General features: G+C 50.1%; 1 protein-coding gene across 1 annotated transcript; it reads left to right on the top strand.

Moving 5' to 3' along the window:
• Positions 1–16,666: 16,666 nt before the first annotated feature.
• On the top strand, positions 16,667–17,658 carry CLDN14 (claudin 14). Its single transcript, XM_067737304.1, has one exon. The coding sequence runs from the start codon at positions 16,685–16,687 to the stop codon at positions 17,393–17,395; it is 711 nt and encodes a 236-aa protein (XP_067593405.1). The 5' UTR covers positions 16,667–16,684; the 3' UTR covers positions 17,396–17,658.
• The last annotated feature ends 4,425 nt before the right edge of the window (positions 17,659–22,083 follow it).

The raw sequence follows: 22,083 nt of genomic DNA, 5'->3' as shown, positions 1-22,083 counted from the left end.
TTTTGTCCATGAGGAGGCCACAGGCCAGGGCCACCGGCCTGGGAGCTTTCACACTTCAGCCCAGAATAGGAATGAATTGTTCCAGAGAAAATCAAGCTTTAACAAAAGGGTACACAACACATAACATCATGTCCACTTCATTGTTAAATGCAGTATTCCTAAAAATATCATATTTTACCAGAATTGGGGGTTTACATTTACTCTCTCTACAAGACTGACCAAGAATACACAATCAATATCAAGAAATCAAAGGCAGGGCTTCCCTGGTGGCGCAGTGGTTGAGAGTCTGCCTGCCGATGCAGGGGACGCGGGTTCATGCCCTGGTCCGGGAAGATCCCACATGTCGCGGAGCGGCTGGGCCCGTGAGCCATGGCCGCTGAGCCTGTGCGTCCGGAGCCTGTGCTCCGCAACGGGAGAGGCCACAGCAGTGAGAGGCCTGCGTACCGCAAAAAAAAAAAAAAAAAAAAAAAAGGCAGTTGTGAATTAAATGTATGACTTGTAGCCAAACCATCCCAAAAGCAAAATTATAAAAATAATTTCAAAAACTCCCAGCATAAAATCATAGGTAATGTGGGTGCATTTTAATATATAAGATGTCGTGGGAAACCTCTAAATAGAAGAGGATCAGGGCCTACGAATGACCCTGAACTAAAGATGATCTTGTTTAAGACGGTTATTTCCAGAGAAGAGACTAGATAAATAAAACTATGTGGATTTGGGTTGTCAACCCTCAGTGATATTTAACAGACACTTCTGAACCCCCACTCCAAACGCCCAGCCACAAAATGCTCCCAGCTCTGTCATCCCAAGCCCGTTGCCAGGGACACAGGGACAGGCTCGGGTCCACACGCAGGGCCATTCGCCCACACCTGAGTTCCTTCACTGTGTCTTTTTCTAAGCACCAACCAGAGCCACACAGATTGAGGAGCCACGGAAGGAGCCCAGGAGCCGAGCTGCTGCCCTTAGAGCACCCGTGATGGAGTTGATGAGGAAGGGACAGATGTGTGTGACAAGTTAGTTGTGGTTCTCAGCCACTCTGGATCCCAGCCCGGTCCGCAGCACACTGGAAGTAGCTGGAGGCATCCCAGCACGGCCCCGTTCCCTCGGCCAGCCTTGTGCGCAGTCCTAGCTTTCAGAATAACACTCCCAGCCCCACTGGGTTCTCAAGTCATATCTGAACGTCCCCCCAAAGTCACCTTCTTCATGACGTCTCTCATCTCAAAGTAACAGCAACCCATTCCTTTTGCCACCTGTGCCCGGGACCCACCCAGCTCACACTCCCCACGACAGACATCACCCAACCACCCATATCTGCAATTGTAGCCAAAAAACAAAACAAAAAAGAGTGGCACATTGATCAAAACTCACTGGCACGCGCCCAGAGCCCCCAGCAGCCTGCAGGGTGAGAAATTCTGTGTTGCTCAATAGCACAAAAGTCCGAAGCAGCGTGGAGACAACGGCCGGGTGACGGGCTCAGAGCAGGCTGGGTGGGAACAGGAGGGGCTCCGTGTGGGTCACCAGCAGGAACTGGGCGACCTGCTGGGGGGTCATGAACAAGGAAGTGGAGAAACGAGGATGCAGAGAGTGGGCCAGCGGGCCGGGCTGGACCGCAGATGGCCTTCAACCCCCGGCTGGGCAGTCCAGGCTTCGTCCTGCCAGTGCAGGAGAGTCACCAGAGGGTGTTTCAGGGAGGAGATGACGATGCTCACATGTATCAGGCATTTTTCCAAAGTGCAGAGATGACATTTCTGGTTGGTCCTGAATGTCTGCCTGGCCCAGCAGTCTTGTCCTGTGCATGGGGCAGCTGGATGGTTAACTCATCCAACCAAATGACACGTGTGCCCACGCAGGCCCTTCCCAAGGGACCCAGTAATTGTCTGGTCACTAGCCTCTCAAGTGCCCTGGCCTTGAAGCTTCCAGTCGGTGGAAGGGGGAAGACTGGAGGGTGGCAGCATCCCTGGGGAGTCCGTGGGTCACGCTGCCCTGTGCCCAGCCAGTTCCCAGAGCAGCCAGGGACCTGGTGAGGCAGCTGGGTCGCCAGGACCTCTGCATGTGGGTGTGAGACGAGGCGACAAGTCGGGAGGGTTTGGGGTTGGTGGCCGTCGTTTGTCCGGGGGTCTGCGTGCGGGTGGGGTTTCTCCAGGTGGGTGGCATCGCCCCCTGCAGAAGGGCACCTGGGCCTTGGGGGCCCTGGGGAACCCAGCACCAGGTATGGGGACAGCCAGCCTCCTAATGAGCCAGGAGGGACAGAGTCCAGTTCCTGAGCGTTTGGGCAGAACTCCTTCATCGCTGGCGGGGCCTTGGGCTGGGAGGACCGGATCTGTGGGTGTCGGGAGACGGTCAGCTTGGGGCGCTTGCTGTCACTGCCCCTCTGTGCACTGTGAGGGTCCAGAGCCTCCAGACACGGGAGCCGTATCCTCCCCCCAGCCCTCCCCCTCCCCCCAACGCACACAGACACTGGAGAAGGGGAGGGAAAGTGCTAGCTCTCGCTTAATGAGGGTAAAAAATGGTACAGAAGAGGGGAAATCCCATGCAATCTGATCGTGAGTCGATCCTTCAACTATCTTGAATCCCACACCCCCAGCGGCTGCCGCGGGCTTCCCAGGATGCACGGGAGGGCTTTTGACTGAACGTTCCCACCGAGAGATTTCATTCCTGCCGCTTTCAAGGCCAAAAATCTCTTTGATTTTTTTTTTTTTTTTTGATGTGGACCATTTTTTTAAAGTCTTTATTGAATTTGTTACAATACTGCTTCTGTTTTATGTTTTCTGGTTTTTTGGCCGCGAGGCATGTGGGACCTCAGCTCCCCGACCAGGGATCAAACCCGCACTCCCTGCATTGGAAGGTGAAGTCTCAACCACTGGACCGTCAGGGAAGTCCCAAGGCAAAAATCTCTTAATCACTAAGTTTAAAGCCTTGGGAAACCAGAGCACAACCCTGTCATCGAGTTCTCCCAGCATCTCAGCTGCCGGTCTCCTGCTGGGTTGGCTTCAGTGGAGTCGGAACAGATTTATCTCTAATAATGATAAAACTTCAATAGCACACACCTTGCCTTACTGGGTGTCCTTCCTTATGGGCTTACAGGTTTATACATATATTATCTTAGCATCTTCTAAACAGCTCTGGGAAGCAGCTGTTACGATGTAGATGGTCAAGTGAGTCACAGACGGCTGAGCTGTTTGCCCAAAAATCAGTCTGAGCGGAAGCCAGCCTCCATTCTTATCTGCTTTGCAAATCTCTAAAGCTTACTGTGCTTGACTTATCCATCTATATAATAGGACCAATGCTTCTTAAGCATCTGCAGAGAAATCTGTAAAAAGGAAGAGACAGTTTCTTCCTTCAGTGCCGTGAAAATATTACTATATTTCCTGCTTTCCAGTTAGTCTTTTTTTAAAGGTCAACAAAATCGAATATATCAAATTTTTTGGTTTTAAAAAAACATGTTCTTGCTTATAGCAGAGGATATCTCGCGTGACGCAGAGCAAGAAGTCTAAAAGCCTACTTACAAGGCTTCTCCTGACGTCTTTTATAAAATTTCAGACAGTCAATCTTGCCAGTTCAGGAGTGATTCTTGGCACTTTTAAACTCCAACATTCCTCCCTCCGGCTGACGTTCCTGATCCTCACTCCGGGGCAAGTCCTTATACTGTCTGCAGGACAAGAGGCCGCCAGAGTCATAGGCCTTTTGCTGGGAGGCCAACAGCAGTCAGCCGTGCACAGGAATTTTCCACGGGGGGCTATTTGCTGGGAGGGCGCCCCGAGCCTGCCCTAAGAGACCCTTCCCCCGTGGGGCAAAGGCAAGAAGGGAGCAGATGGGACTCCCATACCTCATCCTCTTCTCTCCCTGGGGCTGGGGTCCCCCGCCAGGGTGCAGGGAGGCTATGAGCAGAGTCCCTGGGGTGAAGACCCAAGCCACCCAGAGGCAGCGGTTCACCCCGGACTTGGATGTACACACACACACACACACACACACACACCCCTACAGCTTCCCCGGAGCAAGAGAGAAATGGAAGCTGAGATTGAGAACCCCGGGTCTGTTTCTGTTGGCCACCTCTCTTGGGCACAGGAGACCAGCCATAGCTTTGTTTTCCAAAGGCTGCTCCTTGCCAGATATTTACAGAGGCATCTGGGCTACACTTAAATGAAGAAAAAACAAACATATGAAACCATATTTTTCTTTCTGCAGAACACTGCAGAAGTGTCTCTTATTCCTTTCAACGTTCAAATTAGATGTACTCTTTGGTTTAAGGGAGGAAAGTCTCAGCGTCCAGGCTGCATGGGCCTGCCACCTGTGCGGCCGCATGGGACCCTGGGCTGGGGAGGGCGCCTGCCTGGTTTGATGCTCTGCAGTCACCATCTTGAAATTCTTAATAATTTTTGAACAAGGGGCCCCATGTTTCCATCTTGCACTGTTTCATCTTCAAGGTTCTCATGAGGGCTTCTGCAAGCTGAACTCTCAGACCTGACCCAATTCATTCTAAACTTCTTAAACGTTTTCAAAACACATACATCAAAGTAGCACTGGCCTCCCTCCAGGACTGACCCCTACCGTGTTCTTGCCACTGCGAGCATCACTCTTTGGAGCCAGCGAGAGTTTTGTTTTCAAGGGCCAGCCAGGAAAACATAAATGTCCCCTGGGGTAACTTCTTGGCCGATATTAACACATGAGGTGGGCTGAGTGCCCAAGATGGACTGAAAGAGGACCCAGCTGGTAAGAACAGGTTTGGGTGGAGGGTGAAGTGCTGGGAGGACAGGAGCCAGATGGCAGAGGGGTGAACAGGGAATCTGCCTCTTTCTAGATGCTTGGCTGTCGAAGAAGAAGTATGGGGGTAGATGGAGGTGCGGGGTCAAGGATGGGTGTGGGACTCGAGCACAGGTACGACTTGTGGATGGAGAGGAGGTTCTGACGCAGAGGCGGTGTGAGGGCAAAGGCTTGTGAGTAGATGAGCCCGACTGTCCCCATCTTGGGAGACCCCAGAGAAGGCCCAAAGTCAACCGGCACAGACAGCAAGCAGAGCAGACGTTGGTACTGTGACTCGTGGCTAAACAGTTTCAAACTGGTTTTTTTTGCGGGGTGGGTGGATTTTGGTAAATTTAACTTTGTATTTCTTTTTTTTTTCTTTATTGTCCATTAACAATGTTGTGTTAGTTTCAGGCGTGCAGCAAAGAGATTCAGTTATACATATATACGTATGTATTCTTTTTCAAATTCTTTTCCTATTTAGATGATTACAGAGTATTGAGAAGAGTTCCCTGTGCTAGACAGTAGGTCCTTGTTCGTTATCTATTTTCAATAGAGCAGAAACTCTTTTAAAGCTCCTGATAGGACCTTTACAAGTCATGTCAATTAAAGACAGCGGTTCTCAGACCTGGCTGTACATCCAAGTCACCCGGGGGTGTGAGCGGGGCTCCGGAGTCCCCATGTGCAGCCCCACCCCGATCAGTGAATCGTGCTCTCTGGGGTGGCTGGGGCATCGGGGTCTGTTTAAAGCTCTCCGAGGGATGCTGACGCATGAGGAGAGGGGACAGCTGCTGAATTCAGGTTCCTTGGCTGGAATACGCAGAGCTGGGGGACCAGGAGGGTGAAACCAGAGCAGAGCTGCCTCCCACCTGGCTGAGGTCCAGACACCTCTCCCACACACTAGGGAGCTCCCTTCCTGCAGAGACCTGCCCCACGAGTCACTTGTCGAGTCACCTGGGGTCACGCATACCAGCACGCAGTGTGTGCGCTTCCCGGCTAGGTTCTGGTATAATTCCTCTCCCCCGAGTCTCAGAGTCGATCCTCAAAAGTGCAAAGCTACCATCTTTCATTTCTCTCCCGCTCTACAGAGAAGAACAGGGTGTCGGGGGACAAGGAAAGAGGGTGGCTTATGAAAAAAACGACGCTGAAGACTGAATTCTGGGAACAATACGTGTATCACACGGCAGTCCTGGGGGTGAAAGACATAAAGGGCAGAACTGAGAGCTCGGCCGAGATTGACTTGACCGTGACGGACAGGGTACTTAGCAGACATTCAACTTGTGTGCCGCTCCTCTTTCTGGCCCTGCTTCTCTTTCTCTCACCTTCACGGGCGGAAGAGAAGTCAGTGATCAGAGAGATGTAACCTCTCAAACAATAGTGAAATCATCAGATCACAAACTGCTCTAAGGAATTCATGGTGGTCCCATACCCACGGTGGTCCTTTTCTTCCACCCTCCCTGGTGGTCCCATCCTTTCCCACAGTCTTACTCTACTGCTCACTGTTGCCCACCAAGGTCACAGTGACACGTGTCCCAGTCTCCGGCCACCATCTCCTGTCCTTGCAGCTCATTCCTTCCTGTCCTCCCTTCCCTCCTCCCCAGCATCACCCACCATTACACTCACTTCTCTGTGTACACACCAATCTCCCTTCCACTCTCCCTTCACCATTTCTCCTAGAAAAATCCCCACTGAGTTGAGTCCAGCCCTTTGCCCACTCCGGGGCCATGTGGTCCCACTGACTGTGCTGGAGAAGGCTGTCCAGCAGCTTGTGGTCACTGAAGCCTCATGACCACTGGCTTCACACGGGCATCTCCTGCTGACCTTGTCTTATAAGGTCCACTGAGCTCCCGTTCTCCGAGGCGACCACAGCATCCCTTGTCTCTCCACTCAAACCTTCAACACCTTATCCCCCATCTTCCTTCTCAACACATCAGACTGCTTCCTCTTTCCCTGAGAAAATTGGGACAATCTGAGAACATCGCCGACTGCTCCCTGCCACGTCCCCCAGGCTCCCCGCGTTGGCCTCCTTCCTGCTCCGGTCTGAACTGGCCTCTCCAGGTGTGTGCACAGGCCCCTCCTATGCTCTGTTCAAGGACATCTCCTCAACATCGTCAGTGTTTCCCTTCCTACCAGATCATTTCCAAAGGCAGGCAAACGTGCTTCGGGTTCTCTCATCTTCAAATCAGCAACAGAACAAAACAAAGGTCCTCTCTTGACCACACATCCCGTTGGCAGAGCTGCTTAACTATTTTGTTTTTGTTCTTTTGTTGTTGAGGTTGCTGTTCTTTACTGGGCTGTTGTTCGTTTTGCCTTGGATCCCTTTGGCAATCTAGTGAAGCCTATGTTTATCTTCTCCAAACAATGCTTTTATTTATTTATTTTAGTATTTATTTATTTATTTGGCTGCATCGGGTCTTAGTTGCGGCACGCGGGATCTTCGTTGTGGCATGCAGGCTTCTCTCTAGTTGTGGCTCGCGGGCTCTAGAGCGCCCAGGGTCAGTAGTTGTGGCTCGCGGGCTCTAGAGCGCCCAGGGCTCAGTAGTTGTGGCTCGCGGGCTCTAGAGCGCCCAGGGTCAGTAGTTGTGGCGCACGGGCTAAGTTGCATGTGGGATCTTAGTTCCCTGACCAGGGATCGAACCCGCGTCCCCTGCATTGGAAGGTGGATTCTTTACCACTGGACCACCAGGCAAGTCCCTGAACAGTACTTTTAAATGTATAAAATAATACACAGGGTTATAAAGGAAGCCAATTATATTGAAATACAGTTACCGAAATATTTTTAAATCATTTTGTTCATAGTAACTTATGTGCGTCTCTATCAATGCATTACATTACCAGACCTAGCAGGGGTCTTATAACTACCATAGTTTTGAAATAGCAACGATGGTAAATGATCTTTCCAGGTATCTGCAACAGCTGTAAAGCAATGCAAACTCGGAGTGATTCCTATCGGTGATCAGCTCACAGGCACCGTTAAGGTCGCTGTAGGTGGCTGCCTTTATTCATAACACAAGGACAGGCTTTTCAGGGAGAAGCTGATGAAATAAATCATGCAACTTTTTTTTCTATCCAAGTTGACAGGTACCCTGAATTCTATGGGCCCTGGACCCCAGATTAAGAACCCCCACCCTACAAACTGCTGCATCATCTCCTGGTTCCCCTTGATGGTCCAAGTCTTTGAAGGAATTCTCTGGGCTCATTATGTCCTGTGCCCCTATCCCGACCCTCTGTTGAAGCCACTCCCATCATGCTGCTGAAACTGTGCTGGTCAAGGTCTCCAGTGCCCTTCATGTTGCTAAGCATCATTTCCATGCTCAGATGATGTGATTTATCTGATGATTTGACTCTCCCTCCAACTTGGATCTCTGTCATCGCTCACCGATCTCCCTCTGGGCTGTCTCCTCCCTCCCGGCCACTCCCTGGGCCCATGGCTGGTTCCTCCTCAGCACCCCCACCTCTGATGTTGGATGGTTCCTGCAATCAGTCGTCAGGCACCTGTTCGTCTACAGAGGAGTCTACACTCACTCCCTAGGGGCTCTTACCCAGTCTCACAGCTTTCAATCCTGTCTCTTTCCCTTTTTTGTTGTTTTGTTTTGCGGGATCTTAGTTCCCCAACCAGGAATTGAACCCGGGCCACGGCAGTGAAAGCACCAAGTCCTAACCACTGGACTGCCAGGGAATTCCCTCGATCCTATCTCTATGTTGTTGAGTCCCAAGTGGACTTCTCCACTTCTGTGCCCTCCCCAAACTCTGCACTTATACATTCAGCCACAGTATACCCCTCCCCACCCCGGGTGGGGATAGCCATCTCAACCCAGCATGTCTAAAACAAGACTCCTCTTGTCTGCCCTCACCCTCCAAACCCAGATCCTCCCACTTCCCACTGTCTTCACCCTCAATAAATGGCAACTCCATTCTTCCAGTTGCCCAAGACCTTGGAGCCATGATGGACCCCTGTCTCTCACACCCCACAGCTAAGCCATCAGCAAACCCTACCTGTCTCACTTCCAAATGTATCTAGAAACCAACCTCTTCTCAGCATCTACCTTTGTCACTGCCAGCATCTCTTACCTGGGTGATCACAGGACTCTCCTATTAGGATCCCTGGTTCAGCCCAGGTGTGACCTTGGACAAATTACTTAACCTCTCTAAGCCTCAGTTCCTCCGTCTGTAAACAAGGACAACGACATGCACATCGTAGATTTGTTGAAGGATTAAATAAGTTAGTGCCAGTGGAAGCACTTAGCACAGGTCTGGCATATCACAAACACTCAGAACATTTAGCTGTGATTATTTTTATTCTTATCATTAATAACTCACAGCTTCTGTGCACCTGGGCTTGAAAGGCTAAATTTACAGAGAATGAGCATTAAACATCATTTTTTAGCTGTATTTTATTTAGCATTTGTAAATCTCAGTCTTATGTTTTCATTTGACACCATATTTTTAGTCACTGCTATATAATCCCAGTTCAGTGCTCAAATAAATCATTTTCACAGGCTTACAAAATCCATCAAATAGTTACCTTATTCATGGGGGTTTCCAGCCCAGCTGAGACAATGTCCTGTTACTTCATTTCTGTTTTGATGTAAGTCCTAAAGGGAGGTCCCACTGAGCTCTACTGGATTTCCAAGGGAAAGCCTGGGCAACCATCTGAATTGCCTTATCCAAACCTGCCGGCACCCCAAATTTGGGTTTTTATGGTCTGTGAAACCAAAACATGTTGATTTAAGAAAACCAGACATCCAGCCTGAGAAGGTCTGCCATGTCTCTGGATGCAGCCCAGCCAATTACATACAAAGTGGAGAACTGAGCCCCTCAAACCCTTTGGGGGGTCGGTGGATTCATACACTTTTCCAGTCTGGAGAAGCTGAGTCATCTGATCACCGTATGGGTTACTTACTGTAGTTGGCACTCGCTCTTGAGTTTTTACAGCTACAGAAGGCCTTCCAAATTCCTCTTTCCCTGTGTTCTCTCCCTCTCCCTGGATTCTATCCTCCACACCTTCAGACACGCAGCTGACCAATGCCTTGCTGTTTTCTGTGGCGGATGTGAAGCCATCAGACCATGCCTGCTCTGGAAGGGAACCCACTTCTCATGTTCAGACATGAGTGTTTTCTTCTGTACTCCCCTAGGCCACCATTCAGTGATCCCCTGCATTGGTTTACTAGGGCTGCCATAGCAAAGCACCACAAACTAGGGGCTTAAAACAATAGAAATGTATTCTCTCACAGGTCTAGGGGCCAGAGGTCCAAAATCAAGGGGTCATCAGGATTGGTTCCTTCTGCGGGCCGTGAGGAACCATCTGTTCCAGGCTTCTCTCCTCGCTTCTGGTGGCTGCTGGCCCTCCTTGGCACTCCTCGATCTCCGCCTCCATCTTCATATGGTGCCTTCCCTATGTCTTTGCCTTCACATAGCCGTCTTCTCATAAACACACCCGTCTTATCAGTTTAGCAATATACTCTACTCCAGTATGCCCTTATCCTAACTAAAACTACTTCTGCAGTGACCCTATTTCCAAATAATAAGGTCACTTTCTGAGGCATTAGGGGTTATGATCTCAACATACATTTTTGGAGAGACACGATTCAACCCGTTGCATCCCTTATATAAAGACTTCCTAGAGAACACTTTAACTATTAGTCATCTAATCATCATTTAACACTTTTGAAAAAAACCTTACAACCTATGGGGTGTTTTTTGCTTTTCTAATATTTTTCTTGCACAGATTTTTAGTCACCTATCCCCTGAAAAATGAAAACAACATAGCAAAGCAAATCTACGCAACTATCTTGTCAGAAAAAACACGTATGCAGAGGCACCAGGGTTTTTTATTCAATGAAATTCAATCATTTCATTTTAACATGTTGATCTACTGCATTTTTAATGGATTCGAATGAAATTCTGGTGAGTTGAAATTAGAGAGATAATGCCTCCTGGGAAATGGTTTAGAATTTTTATGGTCGTGGTAACTTAAGCTTGTAGTTTTCACTAAATCAATAGTTTGTTCAATCTCGTTGAGTTGAAAATGGCCTCTGCAAGCAGTTAACCACATACCATGATTTTCATACAGTATTAACACAAGCTTTTCCCCAAACCAGCTCTTGTGATGAAAAATAGATTTTTCTTTACTCATCCAAAATAGAGGGGAAGTTTTAACCTATAAATTGTCATTTCTATATGATTTGTACAAGATATCTCACATTGGTTTTCCTGAATAATATTAGCAAGCCCTAACTATCATGGCAGTAATAAGTTAATTATATAGTCGTTCTGTCTCTGCCTCATGGAAAGACTGCGGTTCTTCCACACCGTGTGTAGATGGCATAGAAGTCCTCATAAATTTAAAATACAGATGCCTGCCAGTCTGAAAAACAACTCAAGGAACGTTACAGAAAGCTTGGAATAATAAGGAAGGAAACTTCATTTTTAGAGCCAAAAGACCCACAGTCCAGCCCATCCTAAATGAATATGAAATGGTTTTTCCAAGGTATGACTTGATCACTTTGTCATAATTCTTATATATTTGTATAAAAAGTTGTACTAAAATAGCACCTCTGGAGTCTACCTAAGCTTCTAGGAAAGAGATCCACTCACTTTGTACACTATGAAGAAAACAAGCACTGAACGTGTCATTTAGGAATTACTGACTGGAGTTATTTTATACTGATAGAGCAGAAAGGTCCTTTTTTCTTTTCTCCTGTTGGGTAGTGTTGCTAATGTGGCTCATTTAAATGAATCCAAATCTCCCTTGAGTTCATCCTTAGTTCCCAAGGTCTAGCATTTACGAAATATCTGAACTACCGATATAATGAGGTGACAAGGAGGACATGACAGGTTTTGGTGAAATTTTTTATTTTATATTGGAGTAGAGTTGATTAATAATATTGTGTTAGTTTCAGGGGTACAGCAAAGTGATTCAGTTATACATATACATGTATCTATTCTTTTTCAAATTCTTTTCCCATTTAGATTATTACAGAGTGCTGAGCAGAGTTCCCAGTGCTATACAGTAGACCCTCGTTGGTCATCTTTTTTAAATATAGCAGTGTATACATGTCAATCCCAAACTCCTCATCTATCCCTCTCAGCATTACAACTTTTTGAACCAGACATTTTCTTCAATTGTTGAACATCAAAGTTGAGGCAACTCTGCATTCTTTCAAAGTCCAATGACCATCTTCCTTAAAAGGAAGCTCTTGGGCTTCGCTGGTGGCGCAGTGGTTGGGAGTCCGCCTGCCGATGCAGGGGACACGGGTTCGTGCCCCGATCCGGGAGGATCCCACATGCCGCGGAGCGGCTGGGCCCGTGAGCCGTGGCCGCTGAGCCTGCGCGTCCGGAGCCTGTGCTCCACAACGGGAGAGGCCACAACGGTGAGAGGCCCGCGTACCGCAAAAAAAAAAAAAAAAAAAAAGGCAGCTCTTCATTTTTCCGATAAAGCTCTAGGAAACAAAGTCCCAGCTGTCTCCACAGTGGATCCAACACGTGTCAGGAGGCCGTGGGGCAGCCATACATGGGATGGCCCATTCCCCACCGGCTCTAAATCCACTCCAACTGCAGGCTGGTCAGAAGCTGAAATGAGGTTCGAGAGGCCAAATCATCCAACTCTTCCGCCCAGGTGGTTGTGGGTATAGAACCTTCCACACACCTGGCTGGGGCCCTGTCTCTCAAGGTACAACCTGCTCCCGCCCCGGGGCTGACATTCCCTTCAGCAGTGTGTGTGGAAAGGACAAAGGACACACGTGTCCACAGCAGAGCTCTTCATCGTAGGGGCCGAGGGACACGAGGCAGTAGAGAAGCAGGAGCAGGGGCCGGGCAAACAGCCCATCTGTCCCCCATCCCAGTGCGGCTCTCCCCACCGGCCACTGCTGTTGAAATGACGCCTAATTCAGAGGCAAAGCTCCAAAGTTGACACAGCTGGGGTCCAGGCAGGCTGGAAGAAAATCCACCATGTGCTCTGGGTTCCTGCCTCGTTTTCTTTGTTTTGTTTTGTTTGTTTTGAATTCCTTCCTTTAAAAAAGTGTAGCTCATGGACAACAGAGGAAGGAGACAACATAAAAGTTTATATGGAAAAAAAAAAAACCCTCGCCTTTCAGATCTGGTCCTCATAAAACCAGATCCAGTGTGAGGGGGCCACAGCAGCCTTGGTGCTTTTCACAGCTGCCCTTCACAGGTTTTCACATTAGTTTACAGCCCTGGGGTTCGCTGAGACGCTACCGGGGGCACATCCGAGCATCTTGCTGGCCGTCCTACTTGTGCTCATTCAACCCTCCTCAAAATCAAAATTATCTTTTTTTTTTTTAATCAACCCTATCTCATCATTGCTCCATTAAACTTGCAACAGACTTCCATCCTCTAAGTCCACTTGCCAAAGTGATTTGACTTTAAGCTGTCCTTTGGCAAAGTCGGGGGAGGATGTCTCCAGTCAAATAAGCTTAGGAGATGCCACATGCGAGACTTTTCTGGGAGATTCCCAATTATGTTTGCATATTACCAGTGATGAGAACTCCTACAGTTACCCAATTTTCTCCCACCTAGCTGGAATTTCTGTCTTCCACGAGACTTCCTGCCAGCATGGCGTCCTGAGAAGCAGTCACTGGGAAGGACTGCCCTAAATCCTGCTCACAGGTGTGACAGCCACATACTGCCCACCCAGCAGCGTGCTTCGGGGGCTCTGTGAACCCAGACGCAAGACCCAATGTCCATTCCTGCAATGCGTCATCTTGTTAGACGCAGCCCCACCCACCCAGCCTGTCGAGGTCTTTTTTTGGACCCTGATCCTTAGAACCATATTTGTCTTGGACGCACATCTCTCTAGCAAATGTTTCCACGAGCACACGCACGTCTGCAGGAAAAGGGCAGCCCGTGGACGAAGCCAACTGCAGGCCAGCTGGACCCTCCAAGCGCTGCCCCTGCTGGAGGCCATGCTTGGGCAAGTTCCTTCCGAAGCATCAGCGATGAGTTTTATGTGGTTTCCAAGGAGATTCGTTCGCGTGAGGTTGTTTTTCCATCGAATGGCCCCAAAGTGAAAAGTGGTTGCTGGGAAGTTGAATTATGACCTAACACCAGTAGCAGCTGCTGGTAACTAGGGGGACAGGGGTGGGGGGCTGGGGTCTGGGAGTTGGGGGCTCATTAACACTCACTTCTTAAATTAGCAAATCCTTCAAGCACAAGTTTAAATATAGCAACCTAATGGTTTCTAAAATTAGCAGTGGTTGCTCTCCATAAATATTTAGACAACCAATAAACTTCTGGTCCACTTCCCTAGACTAATGGGGTCAGCAGGCTTAGCTTTTATGCCACATTCTTTAGGCTCAGTGGGCTTAATGATTGACCTTGACAAGCAAGAGCTGTGAGGGGGCCTCAGAAGGCCCTGGCCAGGGACAGACAGCGGGGCGCCAGGCTGGATGTGGCCTTCAGGCGTTACTGAAAGGATCTCAGAGGCCACCTGGAGAAATCCTCAGCTCCAGGCTCCCTGGAGGAACCGACCGTCCTGGTTTGCCTGGGACTGTCCCAATTTCAGTACTGAAAGTCCCTCACCCAGGCCACCTGAACCACTGTAAAAGGACATCTTCGGGGGGGAGAGTCAACTCTCCCCGAGGACACCACCCCTAGGCCCTCACGCTAACTTCAGTCCTACTGCGTTCAGAAAGGAAGGATTAAACCGGGGAAAATACTAGCCAGGCCAGAAAAAAAAAACCTTCACCCCTGCACCCAGTTTCCCCACGTGGAAAACAGGGGAGGTAACAGCTGCTGCTTCACTGGGTAGCTGTGGGGAATAAACTGGGAGGCACGTGTGAGCGCTCAGCCTAGGGCCGAACATCATTCAGGCCCAGTCAACTGGCGCTTTCGGTGTCAGCTCTGCTCGGGTGCCCAGTGCATCCAGGAGGTGGGCGGCGGCAGCTCTGGTGCCGCACATCAGAGCAGCCCGCTCTGTGGGCCCCGCCGCCTGCCCGGCGGTGACCACAGGACAGTTGCCCCTCCCTGGGCAGCAGGGACTGTGGGGTCTCCCCGCGCTACTCCGCCCCGCGAGCCCAGCCCCTGCACTGACTGCTTGCTGAATGGAGGGAAGAAGGCTTCCTAAGGAAAGACAGCTTCGCGAGACGCACGTGGCCGATCCGCTGGAGGTGTGAGCGAAGAACACAGGTTCCTGAGCAAACGGTCATTTTTAGCGTCAGCAACACCCCCGAGCTCGTCCCCACCCCAGACCCCTGATGTCCTGTCCAGCACCACGCTGTCTCACCGGTACCTCATCTGTCTGTTAAGCAGGACAGATCTAAAGATGATCTCCAATGCCTCCAGTGGAAGCATCACCCGTTACCCACCAAATCCCTCAACGTGATTCAGTGGGAGATTTCTTTACAGCGGACCCAGGATTAAAGCCAAGAAGGCCTGGGGCACCCCAAAAACCGCTCGCAGGAGAATCTGCATTGGGCAACGCCCTCCCGGCCCACTGTGCCTACCTGCAGCCCTTCCTGTGCTTAACTGCAGAGAAGGAAGGAAGAAGCGGGTTTTGCCCTGCGAACTCTCACCAGTTTAGGTCGCTGAAGTGACTTGGCACCAGCAGAGAAGCTTCCCTTTTCCTCACTTCAGAATCAGAAGACACTCTGGGGCCATGAAGTCCAGCTCCCTTGTTTTGTTTTTTTTTTTTTGGCGGTATGCGGGCCTCTCACTGCTGTGGCCTCTCCCGTTGTGGAGCACAGGCTCCGGACGCGCAGGCTCAGCGGCCATGGCTCGCGGGCCCAGCCGCTCCGCGGCATGTGGGGTCTTCCCGGACCGGGGCATGAACCCGTGTCCCCTGCATCGGCAGGCGGACTCTCAACCACTGCGCCACCAGGGAAGCCCCCAGCTTCCTTGTTTTGAAGACAGAGAGGCCCCGAGTCACGCAGAGGGTGGGATTCTCTTCTTCTGCCCCTTACTCTGCTCCCAGCAGCAGAGAGGAGCTAGTGGTGTCCACTCGGGCAGTTCTGGTCTCCCTCCCTTTTTCCCTTCCTTCCTCTCCCCCTTCCATCCTCCTTTCTTCCCTCCCCCACTCCCCGACTCTCTCCTTTCTCCCTCCCAATATTTCCCGAGTATCCCCGATACACCTGGCATTACACACCACATACGTGCTGGGTCCTTTTCCCCAAGAAGTGTTTGAGATTTTGCCATGGTTACAATGTTCAGTAGCAGCCTGTCTTGTAATAAGCCCACCCCTCTTCAGAGTGGTGTGAGAGGAGGTACCCGGCCCGCAGGGGAGGGTCACTGGTTCGTGGTCCTGGCTGCAGCACCTAAGTAGTTGATGACCTTGGTCATTCCTCTCCCCTGGCGTCAGTGGATAATCTTTAAGGTCACATCTGGGATTCTGGAAGGCAGCATCTGACCCACCTATGGTGCCAAACCCCCTCCTATGAGCACATAAGGAAGTCTCCCACTTTCAGAAAATGTTTCATCCTGACAGGCAGTCTAAGCTATCTTCTAAGTCATAAGCAGCACACGCCTTAACACTTGCCAGTCCATTTGTTGATTTAACAACCTTAGTGATTACTGATCAAACAGAATGAAGTGAGACTCAAATGCAGCAGAGTCTGAGGGTAGACACAAGACAAAACTTCCCACGTGGGGTTGGTAAGTACTGAGAGAAGTGGGGTCTCTGGAGTGTCCTTCCCTGGGGTCCTGGGAAAGCACAGCCCAGCCAGATGTCGGCTGTCACCCCTTCTAGCTCTGGCCTTCCAGGGGAAGCGTCTTAGGCGAGCCGCTCGTTCGTTCACCCAATCAGGTCTCAGAAACTATTTTTAAAAACATGTTAATCGTGGTACCAACTGCCTATGGAAATCGCCGTTTCGGTGGCAGAAATAAATGCATCGAGATAATCGTTAACCCGTTTCCTCTCCCCCCGCCCCGCCTCCCGGCTTCATTAGGACTCCTGCGGGCGCCTGAGCGAGCGGCAACCGCCAGCAAGGTCATGGCCAGCGCAGCCGTGCAGCTCATGGGCTTCCTGCTCAGCTTCCTGGGCATGGTGGGCACACTCATCACCACCATCCTGCCGCACTGGCGCCGGACGGCGCACGTGGGCACCAACATCCTGACGGCCGTGTCCTACCTGAAGGGGCTGTGGATGGAGTGCGTGTGGCACAGCACGGGCATCTACCAGTGCCAGATCTACCGCTCGCTGCTGGCGCTGCCCCGCGACCTGCAGGCGTCCCGCGCGCTCATGGTCATCTCCTGCCTGCTGTCGGGCGTGGCCTGCGCCTGCGCCGTGGTCGGCATGAAGTGCACGCGCTGCGCCAAGGGCACGCCCGCCAAGACCACGTTCGCCGTGCTGGGCGGCGTGTTCTTCATCCTGGCCGGCCTGCTCTGCATGGTGGCCGTCTCCTGGACCACCAACGACGTGGTGCAGAACTTCTACAACCCGCTGCTGCCCAGCGGCATGAAGTTCGAGATCGGGCAGGCCCTGTACCTCGGCTTCATCTCCTCGTCCCTGTCGCTCATCGGCGGCACGCTGCTCTGCCTGGCCTGCCAGGACGAGGCGCCCTCCAGGCCCTACCAGGCTCAGCCCCGGGCCGGCACGGCCACCGCGCCCTCCTACCGGCCCCCCGACGCCTACAAGGACAATCGGGCCCCCTCGGCCACCTCGGCCTCGCACAACGGGTACAGGCTGAACGACTATGTGTGAGTCCCTACGGCCTGTCCCTCCCCAGGCCCCCAAGAGGCGCCGGGACCCAGGCTGCCGACCGCTTCAAGGTCCGGGCACCGAGTTTACTTCTGGGCTGCTTTGGTGTCCAAAGGAATAATGTGAACCTGAGGAAATGGGCTTAGGATGCAGGGAAGGCGGGGAAAGAAGTTGAGGAGGAAAGCTCTACATACCAAAGACTAAAAAAAAAAAAAAAATCCTTCCTGTTTTTGTATTTATTATATGTATTTCTGTGGTGATTTAATGACGGCTGAATAAAAAGCGACTTGGGAGTTTGGTCAGTGGGGTTTGTTTGCAAGCCAGGAATAAACCTTTTGGATGAGGTTGTCTCTGAAACTGACCATATCCGTGTCTGTTTCCAGACCCTTCTTCTTGTCTGCTAAGATGCTGGTAACCATAATCAGCACACCTCCGGGCTCCGCCCACACAGGACAGGAAAATCAGAGGAGGGCTGGGCCGACGTTCATCCAGAAGATGCTGGAGCAATGTCACCAAAAACTGTCGCCCTATCCTGGCTGCATCTCAGAGGCGAGGCAGGGAGTACAGGGCTTCCTTGAAAAGAGGATAATTGCCACATGCCGCAGAAGAAGGACAATGTCATTTTCTACCGGTGAGCAGTCGGCCCCCACTAGCAAGGCAGCAAAAGTCAGAAGGAAAAAAAAGGCAAAGTGAAACACGCCTGTTCGCTTGGCTCTCCAGGCATTGACAAGAGGCCCCGTTAGGAAGGCTGCTCACCCCAAGCACAGAATGTCACTGGCTTCTTTTCTGGGAATAGAAGTATGACGGCAGCTGACATCAGAGCAGGTACAAGGGCTGCTCACTGCTCCTTTAGCTGGAAAGAACTGCTGCGAGGGCCAGGTGAGGCCTGACCTCTTTAAGGACACGGATGTTGCTTTCGGGGCTGTGATCTAAATCACACACACACACACACACACACACACACACACACACACACACGCTGCTCCCCCGTTAGCCCAGGGAGTCTGCTCCTGCCTCTGCCCCAGCCTCAGGCTGTGAACACGGAAGGAAATAACCCTGCCGTGTGGAAGGGCTGAGTCTGAGGTCTGTTACCTGAAGCCCCACCATTCTCAAGGGGTCTTAGAATAGGGCCACCAAGGGCTCCATCTGTCACTGTCTGCAGGGAAGCGAGCCACAGAGGGTTAGCCACACGTGGCTGGGCTTACTGGCGTGGCGTGGCCCGGTGAGACTCTGGCCCCGGGATCAGGGAGATGGAAGGGGAGGCTCCCGGGCAAGGATTAGGAGGTCAGACGGGCCTCAGCCCTGCAACTCTGGATCCAGCAAGGCTGGAAGTTGCTTGATCTCCCCTGACTTCATGCCTCCTCCTGACTGGGTCCTCCGGGACACCGAGATGGTGACAAGAAGCCCAGCTGCCACGTGCTTGCCACGTAGGCAGAGGCTCTCACCAGTAATGTGCGTACACCCCACGATCCTCTTCTGATTCCTTTAAGCCTCACCAGTTACACCTAATAAACTGCACCATTGATGAGATCTAGCAACAGGAGAATCTTCTAGCAACATTGAAAAGTCAGGGTTTAAGGAACAATCCTACACATACATATTTCTTTTCTATTTTGTGCTGACCTCTAGACCCCAAGCAACAGGGGCCGCTTCTGTTTGGAAGGAGGGGGTACCACACGTTTTAGCCTCTGTCTAGCCCCACAGAAGCTAAGAGGGCTGGGATATGCCATCCTATTTAGGTCAGGGATTTAGATCAGAAAGGTCATCATTTATTTATGATGAGACAAGCAATTTTAACCTACTCTTTAAATTATAAAAACAAATCTGAACCTATAAAGAAGAGAAACAAAATCTTCTTAAAACGAAATGATATTCTGTCAGTCCTTACTTGATGGTCACAATCTAGATGTGTTTAGTGAAGTTATTCTAGTTAATAGACCGATTACAAATTTAAAGATAAAATAGCTTTTTAAAATTCGAAGTAGAGTTGATTTACAATACTTTATTAGTTTCAGGTGTCTAGCAAAGTGATTCAGTTATATTTTTTTCAGATTATTTTCCATTATGGGTTATTATAAGATATTGAACATAGTTCCCTGTGCTATACAGTAAATCCTTGTTGCTTATCTATTTTTTGTATCGTAGTTTGTATCTGTTAACCCCAAACTCCTAATTTGTCTCCCCCTTCCCTTTGATAACCATAAGTTTGTTTTCTGTGTCTGTGAGTCTGTTTTGTATATAGATTTGTTTGTATTATTTTTTTAGATTCCACATATAAGTGACATTGTATAATATTTGTCTTTGTCTGACTTACTTCACTTAGTATGATAATCTCCGTGTTGCTGCAAATGGCAATATTTCTTTCTAAAATAGCTCTTATCGAACTCTTTCTCTGAATTCTGTCACTACTAAAGTAAAGTATGTTCCTGTCTCCTACTCAGGTGAAAGACTAATAATAATAGTGATTACAATTTATTAAGCACTTACTATGTTCCAGGAATACCTTTTACTTACTATTTGGTCCAAAGAGATACATCAGAACCCAATGAGATAAATACTCATTTTAACCCCATTTTACAAAGGAGGAAATCAAAGTGCATAGAGATTAAATTATTTGCCCAGGGTCACAGAGCCAGTGAGCAAAAGACCCAGGATTTGAACCCAGACAGGTAAGCAGGGAGGAAATACATTCACCCAAGTAGAAGCATGACCTATAAGCTAATTAATTTCATGTCCAGACTATTTCCAAATAATTAAGTGAATTGTTTCATGACCATATTTAGTTCTTTCTAGAACCATCACTCCACAAAGCTTCTGTTAACTGGGTTCTGGCTGGATTAGAGGAAATGTGATATCAGACCCATAGGTCCAAGTTTGAATCCCCATAGAAAGCAGGAAGTGACACACAGGAAGTGACACACGGATGGCTCTGACCTACAGCTGGCCCACCAACTGTAGGAAGTAGATTCCAAATAAGACCTTCATTCCCTCCTTCAAGATACAGGGTGTAAGAACGCTGTTCCCAGTTTCCTCTGGCTCTTTTGCTCTCATTCACCCCTAAGACAAGAGCTCAGGTCCTGTGATCCCCTTCTTCATCACATTACAATCACCAGGGCCATCAGGTAGATGCCTGCCTCTGCCCATCTCTTTGGGACTAGGCAGTCATAACCAAGGCTGTTTTGAACAAAGTATGGTCTCCTTTCGAGGACAACATGTAACCCCAAATTTCAAAATAAAAAGGAAACATGAGTCAGATTCTGATGTTTTCCAGGAAACTGTTGTCATGAATGTAATTTACAATATGACCCTCACGGGATAAAGAATGCTGTATGTCTTTGCTTCCCTAAATCAAATCAAATTTGGCTCTGATCCAGAGGTCTAAAGCCAGCCACGTTTCCTTGTTCCCTCCCCAGCATTTAGGAGGGCTCAGGGCCCCAGCGCGAATGGAGGCCCTGAACTTGGGGAAGGGGTGAGGCCCAGCCTTTAGGCCTTGGGGTCGCTCTGGTTACCTGCTGACTGCCAGGTGCTGGTTCCTTCACAGCCTGGGACCCCTGATGCTGCTCCCAGGCCACAGCCCATCCACCCTCACCGTCACCCATGTCACGCCCCAGCCCCTCCCAGGCCGTGTGTGTGAATGGGCACTGGAATCTTCTACCCTGAGGAACCCTTAGTCCCAGGCTCAGTCTCTAGGAAGCCACTTCCTGAAACGGATCCATGCCTCTCCTATACTCAAAGCACCAGAACGTCCCCCTTCTTGGATAAGACACCCTAATTGCTTTCCTGGGTTAAGTCTTTTGAAATCAAAAGGCTCTGAAATCCCCCAGAGAATCCTACTTTCGTAGCAGTCACTGTTGCCCTAAGTGGAAATAATTTGAAAACTACGGCACATTCACCATTTGTATAATAGTCCATTACTTGATAGTTATAAACCAAAGATGGGGCCAGGATCTGCACCCTAAATGCCCGGCCCCGAAGCCCCAAAGCGTTGCCACATGCCTCCCTGCTTCTCCCTGCCGTGGACCCTCTGTGCTCGTTTGCTTCCAGGTAGAGGAAACAGCGTAGATGGTGACAGTCGGGCATGAGACAGAGATCTGGACTAAGAGGCAGCCGTGGAGGTGGGAAGAGGTTGGGACGTGCCTGAAGGTAGAGTTGATCAAATTGACCGATGGCTTGGTTGTGGGGTGTGAAAAGAAAGAGGCTTAAATGTTGATGTCAAGATTTGGGACTGGATCAACTGGAAGAATGGGTTCGCCATCTTCTGAAAGAAAGAGATTCTGGAAAGAAAGTGTTCTGGTAAGGTAGATTTGTTAGTTTTCCATGTGTTTCGTCTGAGCCGCCTCAAGTGGAGATGGCGATCGGGGCCCTTAGATGTGTGAAGCTGGAGTTGAGGGACAGATTAATGTGGGAGCCTCAGCCCAGGACACAGTTAGCCATGCAGCTAGAAAGGGTCTCAGGGGGTGTGAACACAAATAAGCCAAGGGCTGCTGAGGGTTTCACACTCGGAGGCTGGGAGGACGGGGGTGTCCAGCAAGGCAACCAGAAGAGGAACACCCCGTGAGCAAGGAGGACCAAACTGGGAGGTTCTGGAAGCCGAGGAGAAGGGAGCGGTGTTCAGTCACCTCTTTCTACCCTCACAGTAACTTAGGCAGTATGAGCAGCTGCATTGAACAGATGAGGAAATGGGGCTTCGG

Source organism: Pseudorca crassidens, chromosome 5 (genome assembly GCF_039906515.1).
Source record: "Pseudorca crassidens isolate mPseCra1 chromosome 5, mPseCra1.hap1, whole genome shotgun sequence".
In the NCBI taxonomy this organism is placed as follows: Eukaryota; Metazoa; Chordata; class Mammalia; order Artiodactyla; family Delphinidae; genus Pseudorca; species Pseudorca crassidens.
This window is presented reverse-complemented; position numbering and strand designations above follow the sequence as displayed.

Bases quoted from the DNA above. Each gene is read 5' to 3' on its own strand.
- CLDN14 (XM_067737304.1), top strand. From the start codon at position 16,685: ATGGCCAGCGCAGCCGTGCAGCTCATGGGCTTCCTGCTCAGCTTCCTG.